This window comes from Cottoperca gobio, chromosome 1 (genome assembly GCF_900634415.1).
Source record: "Cottoperca gobio chromosome 1, fCotGob3.1, whole genome shotgun sequence".
NCBI classification, from domain to species: domain Eukaryota; kingdom Metazoa; phylum Chordata; class Actinopteri; order Perciformes; family Bovichtidae; genus Cottoperca; species Cottoperca gobio.
In genome coordinates this window covers 19,388,508-19,400,587 of record NC_041355.1, presented here as the reverse complement: position 1 = coordinate 19,400,587, position 12,080 = coordinate 19,388,508, and the positions used below count along the sequence as shown (strand labels likewise).

Sequence of the window (12,080 nt, the reverse complement as noted above, 5' to 3'; positions counted from 1 at the left end):
ACAGCTGCCGTAGTTAAGATTATGATGTATATTTTTTTCAAACCTGAAAAACATGCTGAGGTGAGCAGTGCCTGCTATCTTCTCTCACGCTGAATATAATGGGGCAGAATGTATGTCGCCTGAGAGGCAAAAAACGCAGGGCAAAAAAAGGCTAAATAATGTATTCCCGTGAGCACAATAAGATAATTGAAGGGGACATATTGGCTTTTTTTTTGCTGTTCAGAGTGAATAAGAAAACCAATCTGAAATTATTAAAGCAGGATTTTGTTTTTTAAATGAGAGGGACATGTCACCCCCTTGTCCCCAGTGGTAGTTACACCCTTGAGTTCAAACAAATACAGAACACAATGAAAGGTTTTCGTTATAAAAAAGACAGGTCGGTGGAAATAACCCATTAGACCGTCTTGTCTCTTCTCACAACCACAAACAAGCTCTCGTGTCAGACCTGCCGAGACAAAGAGGCACAGCAACAAATACAGAAAAGCAGGGAAATAAAATAAAAAACAGAGACCTTATTCTTACCAACATAAACTAGGGATGTTATAACTGGAAACATTTCACAGAGGTTATGGGGAAACATTTTCACATCGAGTTTGGACAAGGCCTGGAGGGGGAGGGGGGGGGGGGGGAGGAAGGAAAGAAGGAAGAGAAGAAGTACCTTAGCCCCCACCCCCCCGGACAGTTGCCGGAGCACTAGCACTTGCCTCTCTTCTGAACAGGCGGTAGAAGAAGCCTCTCTTTGGTGGAGGATTAGGTCGGTTCACGTCCAGATCTGAGCACAGCGTCCCGTCAGTCTCGTAGACGTTGATTTCTTTGAAGCACTCCATCTCAATCATCTACAGAAGGACAGGATGTTGAGTTATGCACCTGGATAACTTTCAATTCCTTTTTTGTTTGGTTCTACAAAAGGCCTGTGAGTCAGCATACGGGTAGGTGCCAATTTATTTATAGCACAACGCTCTCTATGATGTTTAAGTATCCATCTGGATTGGGCATTTAGGATGTAAATGTCTCATACATATTCAGTAACTCGACTCATTCACAGGCAATATTCACAGTTTAAGAATTTATATTCGATTAATTCTTCATTACTCTTAAAAGGGAGATATTCTACCTTAAAAAGGACCGTCTGCACCACTATGAATATATCATTTTTATAACAACAACGACAGCTGCGAACGATATTGTAACTATACAAAACGATGGAATAAAAGAAACCCGTCAATAGGCTCGTTTTCGTCGTCAACACAACTTTTATAAAGCCCTTAATTTAGCTATTTATTTATTTTTCTTCTTATTAATAAGCATTTTAATAATAACAATAATAAAACAGTTGAAAAGTAGTCGCTGCTTTGCGTCTTTCAGCATCACGGAGGCGAAGAGAGAAAACTTCTGTTCATTTCAAGTATTGCGGATAGAAAATATATCCAAAGACCATTTTACTGTTCCACCCTCTCGTGTGGAGCAAATACATGATCTTCATATTGCTGCGTGCTACGGTTCAATTTTATTTTCTGTTTCACAAAAGGCGAGAAGGAAAATCAAGTAAGCAGTTTCTGAGCAGGAAAACGGAACAGAAGAACTGATGAACTTGTGATTATTATGTAAATAGCAAGCTATGCACTGTGCATGTCATTTGAACGTGTATAAATTGGCCCTGCATGCATACATGACACAGCTGGAGCATTCAGCGCGTGCTTGACGCCTAACGTTATCGTTAGTCAGTGTTGAAGCTCACATCGTTGTATTTATAGTGATTGTTCTAGGTGTGAATGTCCTTTAATACAGGTGTTGGTACTGCATTGTATCTGTCTGTTGTGGAACTGAACGATGACATCATCTCAGTGGCCTGTGTCTGCAGTACCTCGTTCTGCCACGGGATGGAGACGCTGCCTGTGACAAACTTGTGGTAGAAGTCATCGTCTGTGGGGTCAAGGTTCACGCCTTTGACAGTGGAGAACTGCTCAATGTCCAGGACGTCTTTACAGTACACGGCTCGGGGCTGAGAGAGAAGAGAGAGAAGAGAGAGAGAGAAATGTGAAAAGTGTATTTATTTTGGATGAAAGGGGGGAGAGGATAGACGGAATTAGAGTTTCAGGCTTCCGGTGGAATCACAATGCATGCTGGTGTGGCAAGCCTAGAAAAGTGAGCACCAACTCCACAAGGGCCGCCATATTGGATTTCTTCTCTACGTGTTTACATTGTATTTGGCTAGTTTTTAGTGTGTAATCATCGCTCTTCTAGTTATGGGATTTGGACACCGACATTGTGTGGTGAAAGGATGTTTGAGCAGTGGGAGAAAGCTACATAAATGGGCAGAATCTCATTGTGAGCTTCACGATTGCACTCGTTTGATGATAGATTGCGACTGCAAGCCCCCGTTCGAACTATTTCCATTTCCAACAGCACTAAAGAACAAAGACAGAAGGCTAGCATGGACCAAAGCTGTAAAGAGACAGGATTACAATGGGAAGTCTTGGGAGCCCAAGAAATCGTGGCAGATTTGCAGTGAGCATTTCATGCAAAGGAAAACCAACAAATGAATTCCCTGATCCTGAACTCGACCTGGGGTATGTAGTCGATCTACTTGATTTATATATTGACAAATGTACTTTCTATATATTGAGTTGTATAATAATTAACAAACACAAGTTAGGTATATATTTGTAATAGCTTACCCTGCAACACAACTGCAATAAGCACTTATGATATCGCCAGTTTTCTTGACTACGCAGATCCATGCCGAATGTGGCGTATGGGAAACTTTCATTGAATGAGAACATTTTGCTTTCAAAAAGCAATACTCAGAATCTGCGAGAGGATTGAAAGATATTTGTTTCAACCAGCCAGAGTCAAACAGTCTAAATGCTTTGCCTTCTTTGTATTCATTCAAAGTTTGTTTATGAAACTCGACATGGTTCCCTGGGTGGTCAGACATTAAAAATAATGTTATATTGCTGAGGTATATCGGCGGCCAAGAAGTCATGCTGTTGTTTTCATTGACCAGCCATCCTGCAATGTCAAGGGATCAGGCACTGAAACGCCACTCGGCATAACCAAAAGCTTAGTCTTTTCTTTTTCTGTGATTGAAAGTCTTTCGTTAGCTGTTGGTTGCTCCTCAATGCCCATCTCTGATGCAGCAAACACCCTGGCAATAAGCTCCAGTTTTGTTACCTGAAGCCTTTAAATTCCGCCTTGCGGCAAAATACTTTCAAAGCTTCGACTTTCCACATCTGAACCTCATCATAAGAAAGGAGTTCAGAACTCATTGTAGAGTAGTAGGTTTGTTTACAACACGCTTGAAGAATAAGCTAAATACAATATAAACACTGTAGAGAAGAAATCCAATATGGGGACCCTTGTAGAGTTGGTGCTCACTTTTCTAGGCTTGCCACCCCAGCATGCATTGCGATTCCACCGGAAGCCCGAAACTCAGATTCCGTCTATACCAATCCTGAAATACTAATAAGTCATAGGGTTATTTTAACAACATGTCGCCTTCACCCGCCTGCGGACTCTTATCTGCTCTGTTTTCCTCAGCGAGACCCTACTGACCCGAATAACCAAAAATAGAAACACAGATAGCACTATCTACTTTCAACTATTGATTTAACCTCTGAGGCCAGTCACTCTCCCTCACTCCGACTATTTATCACACTGAAAATGTACCGATTCCCTCTACGAACAGGCAAAAAACTGTGAGTACAGCACATAATAAAAGCTTAACTACATTGATCTAGGGAAGGGAACGACCAAGTCACACTCCATAGTTACACTTTCTAATATGACCACAGCCATCCATTGTTCAGCTCCACCAGAGGCATTAGTGATGATTACCATAAAACATGGGAACTCTGCTTTACGTGGCTACAGTGAGCATGTTTCATCCATTTTTTCAGCCAGTTTGGGATTTCAAACACTGATGACACTGAGATCCCATGCCTGCTTCCCACCACCCCCACTAGCTGCCATGATAAGTAGCTTATCCCGGAAGTGTTTGTTTACTTGTGACAATGGTATTTCCTGTATGCTGATTTGCAGCGCTCCGAGGTTTTCAGGCCACAAACTGTGAATCGAGTTTGTGCGTGTGCGTGTGTGTGTGTGTGTGTGTGTGTGTGTGTGTGTGTGTGTGTGTGTGTGTGTGTGGTGCTTACATCGGGGCTGAAGGGAGGGTCCAGCATGTTGGCCTCCAGCCGTTTGAAGTTGATGTTTCTGAAGATGGGGTGTTGCTTGACCTCTATGGCCCCTCGACCCTGACAACCCAGTCGCTCCTTGGGGTCCTTAGCCAGGAGCTGACACACAGCAGGAGGAAGAGGAAGAAGCAGGAGATGTTTAAACGTTACAACTCTCTAAAGATGTGCATGTTCGCCCAAATAGCTTTGGTAGATAAATGAATGGATTTCAAATTTCTTAGCAGAAACAACATTTAAAAAAAACAATCCCCGAGTGCAATGTATACAACACACACACACATCGTCATAGTTTGCATGTAATCTGCTTTCCTTTAATGTATTTTACCCAACGTAACCTAATAAAGACCAATAGAAATCCATGCACTCTGGAGTTAATACAGCAGCATCATGCATAAAATCAGAGGGCGCACATCGCCATATCTGTGAGAGCTTCTGGATAATATTACCAGCGCACCACCTACAGTACAGCAGGCTTATGAAGTGGATGAGTGCCGTTTAGTGGTTTTGGCTACTAGTGGACACTCTCACTGGCCCTGTCGTCACCCAAAAGCTGCCGTCTTTCACAATCAACAAACCTTCTCACTTTCTCACCACTTCTTCCACTTTCTCTCTCTCTCTGGTTCCTTATTGTTTGTCTTTGCGCAACTCTTTGCTCAATTTACACTCAGGGTTCAAAGCAGACTCTCACTCTCGACAAGATCACTCGTCTATTTTGAGCTGTGGTAATAGCCATCTCTCTGACATGGCAGAGACTGTGTCTCACCCCTCCCCCATTCTCTCCCCTTCCTTATTATCTTTCTCCCATTTCTTGCTGAAACCCCCCCCCCCCCCCCATCCTCCTCTCCCTGGGGAGTCTTGATTCTGCTGAACCTCGGGTCAGAATGTTCCACTGCGTCACACAAACAAACGTCCCGTCCCCTCCTGCTCAGAGGTAGAGCAGCTCAGTGGCTCCCTCTGGCAGAAGACAGATGGGACGATGTCAAGCTTATAAAAAACATCTGATCTCCTTAACCTTGCTCTAATTTATATTTGTATATTAACATTGAAATGACTATGTATATTGTAAAAAGGGTGACTCATAGTAACAAAGTGGCAGAACTATCAACCCTACAGTTCCCCTCCGCTCTACAGAGCAATTTAGCGCCTTTCAGCTCACTGTTTTGGTCTTCAGGGCTCGCAAATTTACGGTGAGGTTTCAGTCCTACCGCTCTCGTCAGCGCTGTTTGCAGCACTGATAGCCCTTTTATATGGTACCTGTCCGGCACCAAACGCCAGACAGACAGAGATAGCATCTAGCTGGTGTACACACAGGAGGAAATACAAATGCATGCTGATGTTGCTCCTTATCAGCTGAATGTGTAAATATGCAACTGTTTGCCAACAAGTTTTCAACTTTAATATGTGGCAGCTTGTTCCACGGTCTGTGATTGGCCAAAAAAATAAACAATTATTTCAAATAAATTTGTTCAGAAATATTTTTCAGGGTTAGGGTTCCACTTCCAAACCAAACATAGACATAGAAATGTGTTGATACAAAAAATAGTTTGTTGGGATTAATTTAAGAGGATATAATAAACAAAAATCAGTGGATCTTGGCAAAAATCATCAATGTATACAATATTATTATCTAATATTGAAATAGAATTACAACACATAGTTCTTCAAGTACAGAAAAACAAACACACACACACACACACACACACACACACACACACACACACCGCGAGGAGAGGAGAGGAGAGAAACCCCCCCCAAGCAGTAAACCTCGGGGAAACACTGTATACTGTCAGTCAAACAGCTGTTGTTTCTAACATCTCACTGTGCAACTTCTGCTTTTCATGTGTCACTGCGTCTACTAAGTGAGTGGCAGAACATAAAATGTGCTCACTTATTGAGGCCATGGATGCTTATTATATTAATAAAGGTTGTTATTTACTGCAGTAATATAACCCTGTTCATGTCATTTAGCAGGACGTGAACTTGAAGTTTCATGCCTAAACTGAACTGAACTCCATCACCAATGGTTTCTGCAGACTCCTGTAATTCCACCACATCTATCCATGTCCTCATTTGCCACTAGTCTCAGAAGTAATGTCCTGTCCTCCCTTTGTTCCTTTCTCTTTCTTTTCCAAATCCCACAGCCATCTGTCACCTCCATCTCCTCACTCTCACCTGTCTGCAGATGTCCTTCGCTTCCTCTACGAACTTATCAGAGTACTCCTCCTGGTCCTCGCGCACTCGTCTGTCCACCTCCTCCCGCTTGACGCGCTCCTTGCGCTTGCGGAAGGGCGACTGGCCCTGTATCATCTCAAAGATCAGGCAGCCCAGCCCCCACCAGTCCGGGCTGACGGTGTAGCTCTCGTTCTGGATCACCTCGGGAGCTGAGGAGGGAAAAGGAAGTGTTGCAGTGTTTTTTTAGTAAAGCACGATAACAGGCTCGACTAAAGATGCGGGTAGAAGAGTTAGGGAAATTCTTACCCATGTATCCAACAGTGCCCACTCTCCCTCGTATCGTCTCCCCTTCAGGGATTTGAACAGCAAGGCCCAGGTCTGAAATTCGGATGTGTCCTGAAAAACAAACAACGGATGTATAACCTAACTGAGATCATTGTGAATGCACATACTTCAATCCAATGCACACCACAGAGGAATACATTTCATTTCCCAGATATCAAAAGCTGCAAAGATTAAAGCCACAGAGCCCTGACGATACCCTGCTGCACTAAAACGATCTTTTATGATACAAGTGTGAAAGAAAGAGAGTAAGGAAAGTAGGAGCGTAAGAGACACATGAAGGACGCTCCTCTATTTCAACATAGCAACATGTTACAGAGAATAGATGATATGGGAGTATGACTCAGAAGAAGAGGAGAGAGCGTGATGTGAAGAACTTGAAGAGATTTTTGTTCAGCCTGTGAAAGACGTGGGGAGACATTCTGCTGCTATGCTTGCACAATACAAAGTGGACACGCTACAAACCGCTTGTGTAGCTCGTGAGGTATGGGCAAAAGAAGAAGAAAGAAATTGGAACATACCACGATCATCCAGAAGGATGTTTTCAGGTTTCAAATCCCTGCGGTCAAACAAAAGAGAGAACACATTAGAGAGTCATGCCGTTATAAAGTGCTTGTATAAAAATAGGACTTACATTTGAGGATATAACAATCAAATCCTGGATAAATATTTGTATCTTTTATTAACATTTCATTGTCTTTTATTGCTTGTGTGCTTCTGCAATCTCTCGTGTGGATTAATAGATGGCTTATCTGCACACGCATATCTGTATTTGCTTTATTTTTTATCATGCCTTTTATTGGACTCAGCTGTTTTCAACCGTGTTACAATAAAACGTCATGACTGAGGATCCTAAAGTTATCGAGTTACCTCTTCTTATAGAGCTCATCTTTAAACTCATTTATATGTTAAGGCCTCTTCTGAGGACTATTTAACTAACTTGCCACGTTGTTATTTCTACTTTATCTCAACCCTCTTTTGAGCCTTTGAATCATTGTCTCATCTAACCTTTTGTGCAAAAAAAAAGAAGTTGTATTTATAATAGCTATAATATTTTGAAAACTGGGACACTATTAACCAATGCCAAGCTCAACCACAATGCCAACTGTGAAGTTTACTGTAACACATGCCGAGATCAAGGCCCACTGTGTTTATATGACTCTGTAGGCCATGTGTATGTGGGCGCATGTGTCCACTAAGAACACCAGTGTTTATGTTAGCATTACTCCGAGGCTCCATCGAGTGAGACAGGTGCATGACACCTCAGTGACATCAGGATACCATTAATCCAGTGACACTTCATGATCCAGGACTTTCCATTTGCACTAATGGCAATCTTACAAGACTGCAAACACTCATATGGAATATATCTTTTCATAACACCGGATCTGGTACGATTAGTCAGACATACAGTTAGTTCATGGTTTGGGTTAAAGGGATATTCCACTGATTTACTGCTGCACTTCCATAAAGTGTGGAGTAAAACACTTGTGAGAGAGATTAAAAGACAGTAGTTGTCAAAATCGTAGCAGCAGAGGATGAGATATCCTGACTGTCAAGCCTCAAAATCTCAGATCCTACATTTCCCATGATGCAACCGGGTAGCACCTTTTATTAGACCCTAACTGTCGGGTAAAAAGCTACTTCCTTCAAACTCCACACTTTCTGTCAAAAAAGTAAAGTCTCTTTCTTATTTCTGTATTTTAAACACGCACTATAATCACTACTAGTACTATTTGTTGTTTTCCATACAGAGACAATGTTTTGTCTTGTTGTCCCTTTCAGGCCCCTCGGGATATTTATTTCATGACAAAATTGGAACGACTTGTACTTCTACACTTCTGAGTCTATTTTTTTTTCTATTCCCAATAAAAAACGTTTTAAACGATAAAATAAAAAGTCTCAAGCCTTTTTTCAAGATAACTCCGACTTTAGAAATCTCTCTTCACACAGAAGAGACTTTTTTGACTGGTTGAGTAGCGCTTCTCATGGCAAGTAAACTGAACTTCCTGTGTGAAATCAGTGGAGTGCCAGGACATTTAGCCAGTTGTGGGCATATTCCCTGTTGTACAGCAAGTTTACAGAAGGTTGTTCCGGGGCTGTAACCCTCACAACAGGTCCTCAGAGACATACACCCTCAACATACCCCTGAAGTCTTTCCTAAAGCCTTTATGTCTACTGCTGTGCTGATATGATGGTAAAGATGGCCCGTCAACAGCATTACTATAAAATATATCTTTATTTTTTGCTTGATTCCTCATGTACACCTGCTCCAACAGTTTCTTCCCCCCATGCGATCTAACCTGTAGACTATCCTCTCACGGTGCAGGTCCTCAAGGCCACAGCAGATCTCAGCAGCGTAGAAGATCGCCCTCTGCTCGTCGAAGCCCGAGTTCCCCATATTGTAGATGTGGAACTTTAAGTCGCCGCCATTCATTATGGTCAACACCAGGCACAGCGCATCCTTGGTCTCATACGCATATGCTAGACTAACCTGGAGAGGGAGGCAAATTTGGGGGAAGCGGTAACAAGGGAAGTGAGGGACCAGTCAAGGAGTTGGTGTAGAAGAGGGCATGAAGAGAGAAAGGGGGGGAGGAGGAGGAGGAGGAGGAGGAAGAGGAAAGAGTAGTCATAAGAGACAGGGTGGCTAGAGGAACATGATCGTTTCATTTATGCCCCAAATAATCATCCATTATCCTGGAAGGAATGTACACAAAGAGAGATATATCACAGATATGGAAAACCAGAAGCTTCTTCTCCACTTCGAGTCCTTTCCCTCTAATCCCACCATCTATCTCTCTTCTCTCCCTTCATTCCCACCAGCCTGCCCTTCGCTCCTATTGGTCCTTCCTCTCTCCCTCTGTGGGTCAGTGACATGCAGGGTACAGTGTGTGCATGTGCTGTTGTGTGCAAGCAGGATGTTGCTGCCATCGGGAGGATTCCCATCTGCTCCGGACGACGTAGTCAGAGACGGATGACAAGAGGGGATAGGACAAATTCTCATGGGCCAAATAAACCACACACACACACACACACACACACACACACACACACACACACACACACACACAAATCTGAATTAACTTGGCAGCGCAAAATAATGGCTTGATGCGAGTACTTCCTTTAAAAGGATATCCAAAAAGCCTCCCAATACTAACAGAAACTCAAAACTTCCATTAATGCCCGACATCTAATCGAATGTGATAAAAGTCACAGAACTGAAGAAACCCCGAGGTAATCAGCTTCATGAAACTGACTTTACTCCCAAAGGGGGTAAACCATAACATCACACGTGTAGGGAAACAAAAGTGTTTCAGTTGTTAAACAATTTTATCGTATTGGCACTAGTATCAAAACATTGCAGATGATAGCCAGGTGAATCAGCATCAGAGGGAGGAAGCGCTACCTGCTGGAGACTTTAGAACAAGGTCATCCTGCCCTGCATCACACACACACACAAGTTATCGGATAAAACGTACAGTAAGATAGCAGTATGTATTATAATAGTGTGATGCACTGAACAGGTAAAGAAGAATAGCGAGAGAGAGCGAGAAATGAGGGGTTTGAGAGAGCACTTGACTCTTCTCCTTGCTACTGCTGTTTGGTCAGTGTTGCTAGGCAACAGAGCTGCTCTCGTAGGTAGAGAGGCACATGAAGAGTCATCAGCACAACGAACACACGCAGCCATACACACACACACACAAAATCATGTGCCAATCCCAGGTGACAAGAGCTGCAGGTCTGACGTTCTGTAACAAGCCCACTCCAGCGTGTGTGTGTGTGTGTGTGTGTGTGTGTGTGTGTGTGTGTGTGTGTGTGTGTGTGTGTGTGTGTGTGTGTGTGTGTCCATACACATGCTTCTGCCATGACTCACTCAAAACAAGGACGTGCTACATTGCTCACGCTGCATCAGAAACAGACTGATCCAAAACGTAGTACAACTCAAACACAACCGTTCGCTTCACACGGAGAGGCTTTGAGGCTCTGCTGCCTCAGAGTTCAGCTTACTGTACTACGGAGCAATATGTCCGTGCTGTACAATTAAATAGTAGAACACCGTGTTCTACACTATGTACACATATACAAAGTACACAGTGCGCGCAGATCCACAGAGCAGAAAGTATCGTGCCTATCCCTCTAGCTGCTCCTCGCCATGTTCCACGAATGTTAAACGAGCACTTGCTGTAATGTTCTTGTCTTTGGAACAATCATTTTGAGAAACAACACTGAGCCAAAGCTAAGCTTTCTTTTCCTGCCGGAGCACCCGAGACGTTTTTGTGCGTACAGTTGGACGAAATGGAAAGAGAAGCACACATTAATAGTTTTCCAGCCCCTGATGTCAACATGCGTAGTCAAGCAGGATTAAAACTCAGGCATTTCACATTTTCATATACAAAGAGTGTTGATAGCAGAAGGAACAACAGACAGATACCACAGGAACACGCTGCTGCATCACATGCACACAGTGAGAGGAGGGAAGATGGGTCATATTTTAGAATTTGTGAACTGACAAATCTCTTCCTACTCGTATTTTTTATTTAAGAAAATAACAGCTTATAAAGTCAATCGTGCTTAATGCACATGTAGTTCAACCACTGCTATCATACAAATCAAATGAAAATAACTTTTATATTTCATTTATGACCCGTAGACATTGCTGCTATCTCTTTTTAAGGTCTTGAACTGTTCCTATAATATATTATCTCACATGTTAACGAGCTGTCAACTGAACATTTCTGCCCTTCAGTACTTTGGTGCAGCATGGAAGAAATGAAAAGCTAGGTGACTCCCTAAAAAAGCGTTCAGGCCTGACATTACAGCACCAGCCAAAAACCACGGCTTACTCATGGCTATGGCTCAATTTATAAAACATCCTCCATAGGAAAACCAGCCAAGAGCTATGCCACCATTAAGAGCTTGATGCATGCTGGTACAGTGCAGGGTAATGATTTGTTTTTTGGCTGGCACACAAGCTCCGAGCAGGACACTCTACTACTTTCTTCTACAAGATGTTGTTCTATTATGAAGCTGAAATTGAGTCTTCAGAAGGTAATTTTATGCTCAAGTTACTGCCCTGACTTGTTTTGTTCTAAATCATGTCCAATAATTGATTTGGCCTCAAGTGTACTCAAGTTGTGAGGAACTTTGGACAATTTAGATGAAGTGTGACAGAATTTTTGAGGGTCATTGCAAATAGGATTGAGGTAGTTATACGGATCATGTCTTTGGTTGACTGACGGCCATCATTGTATTTGTTCAAATCAGACAGTTAAGACGTGTGTGTGACCAAAGCAGGTGTCGAGGCATGTCTGTTATTTTTTCTCGCAATCTGACACACACAAACACAAACACACACACACACACACACACACA

General features: G+C 42.7%; 1 protein-coding gene across 2 annotated transcripts in view; it reads right to left on the bottom strand.

Moving 5' to 3' along the window:
• grk4 (G protein-coupled receptor kinase 4) overlaps positions 1–12,080 on the bottom strand; it is a 42,166-nt gene that overhangs the window by 3,687 nt on the left and 26,399 nt on the right. The window contains exons 9-15 of one of the 2 annotated variants that reach the window (XM_029451063.1): positions 9,011–9,201; positions 7,229–7,266; positions 6,672–6,761; positions 6,366–6,574; positions 4,155–4,292; positions 1,865–2,002; positions 659–836 (exon numbers count right to left, since the gene is read on the bottom strand). In XM_029451063.1, the coding sequence (XP_029306923.1) occupies positions 660–836; positions 1,865–2,002; positions 4,155–4,292; positions 6,366–6,574; positions 6,672–6,761; positions 7,229–7,266; positions 9,011–9,201 (981 nt within the window). In that variant the 3' untranslated portion in view covers position 659. The remainder of the gene's footprint in view (positions 1–658; positions 837–1,864; positions 2,003–4,154; positions 4,293–6,365; positions 6,575–6,671; positions 6,762–7,228; positions 7,267–9,010; positions 9,202–12,080) is intronic. The other variant, XM_029450981.1, reaches the window with a different exon arrangement.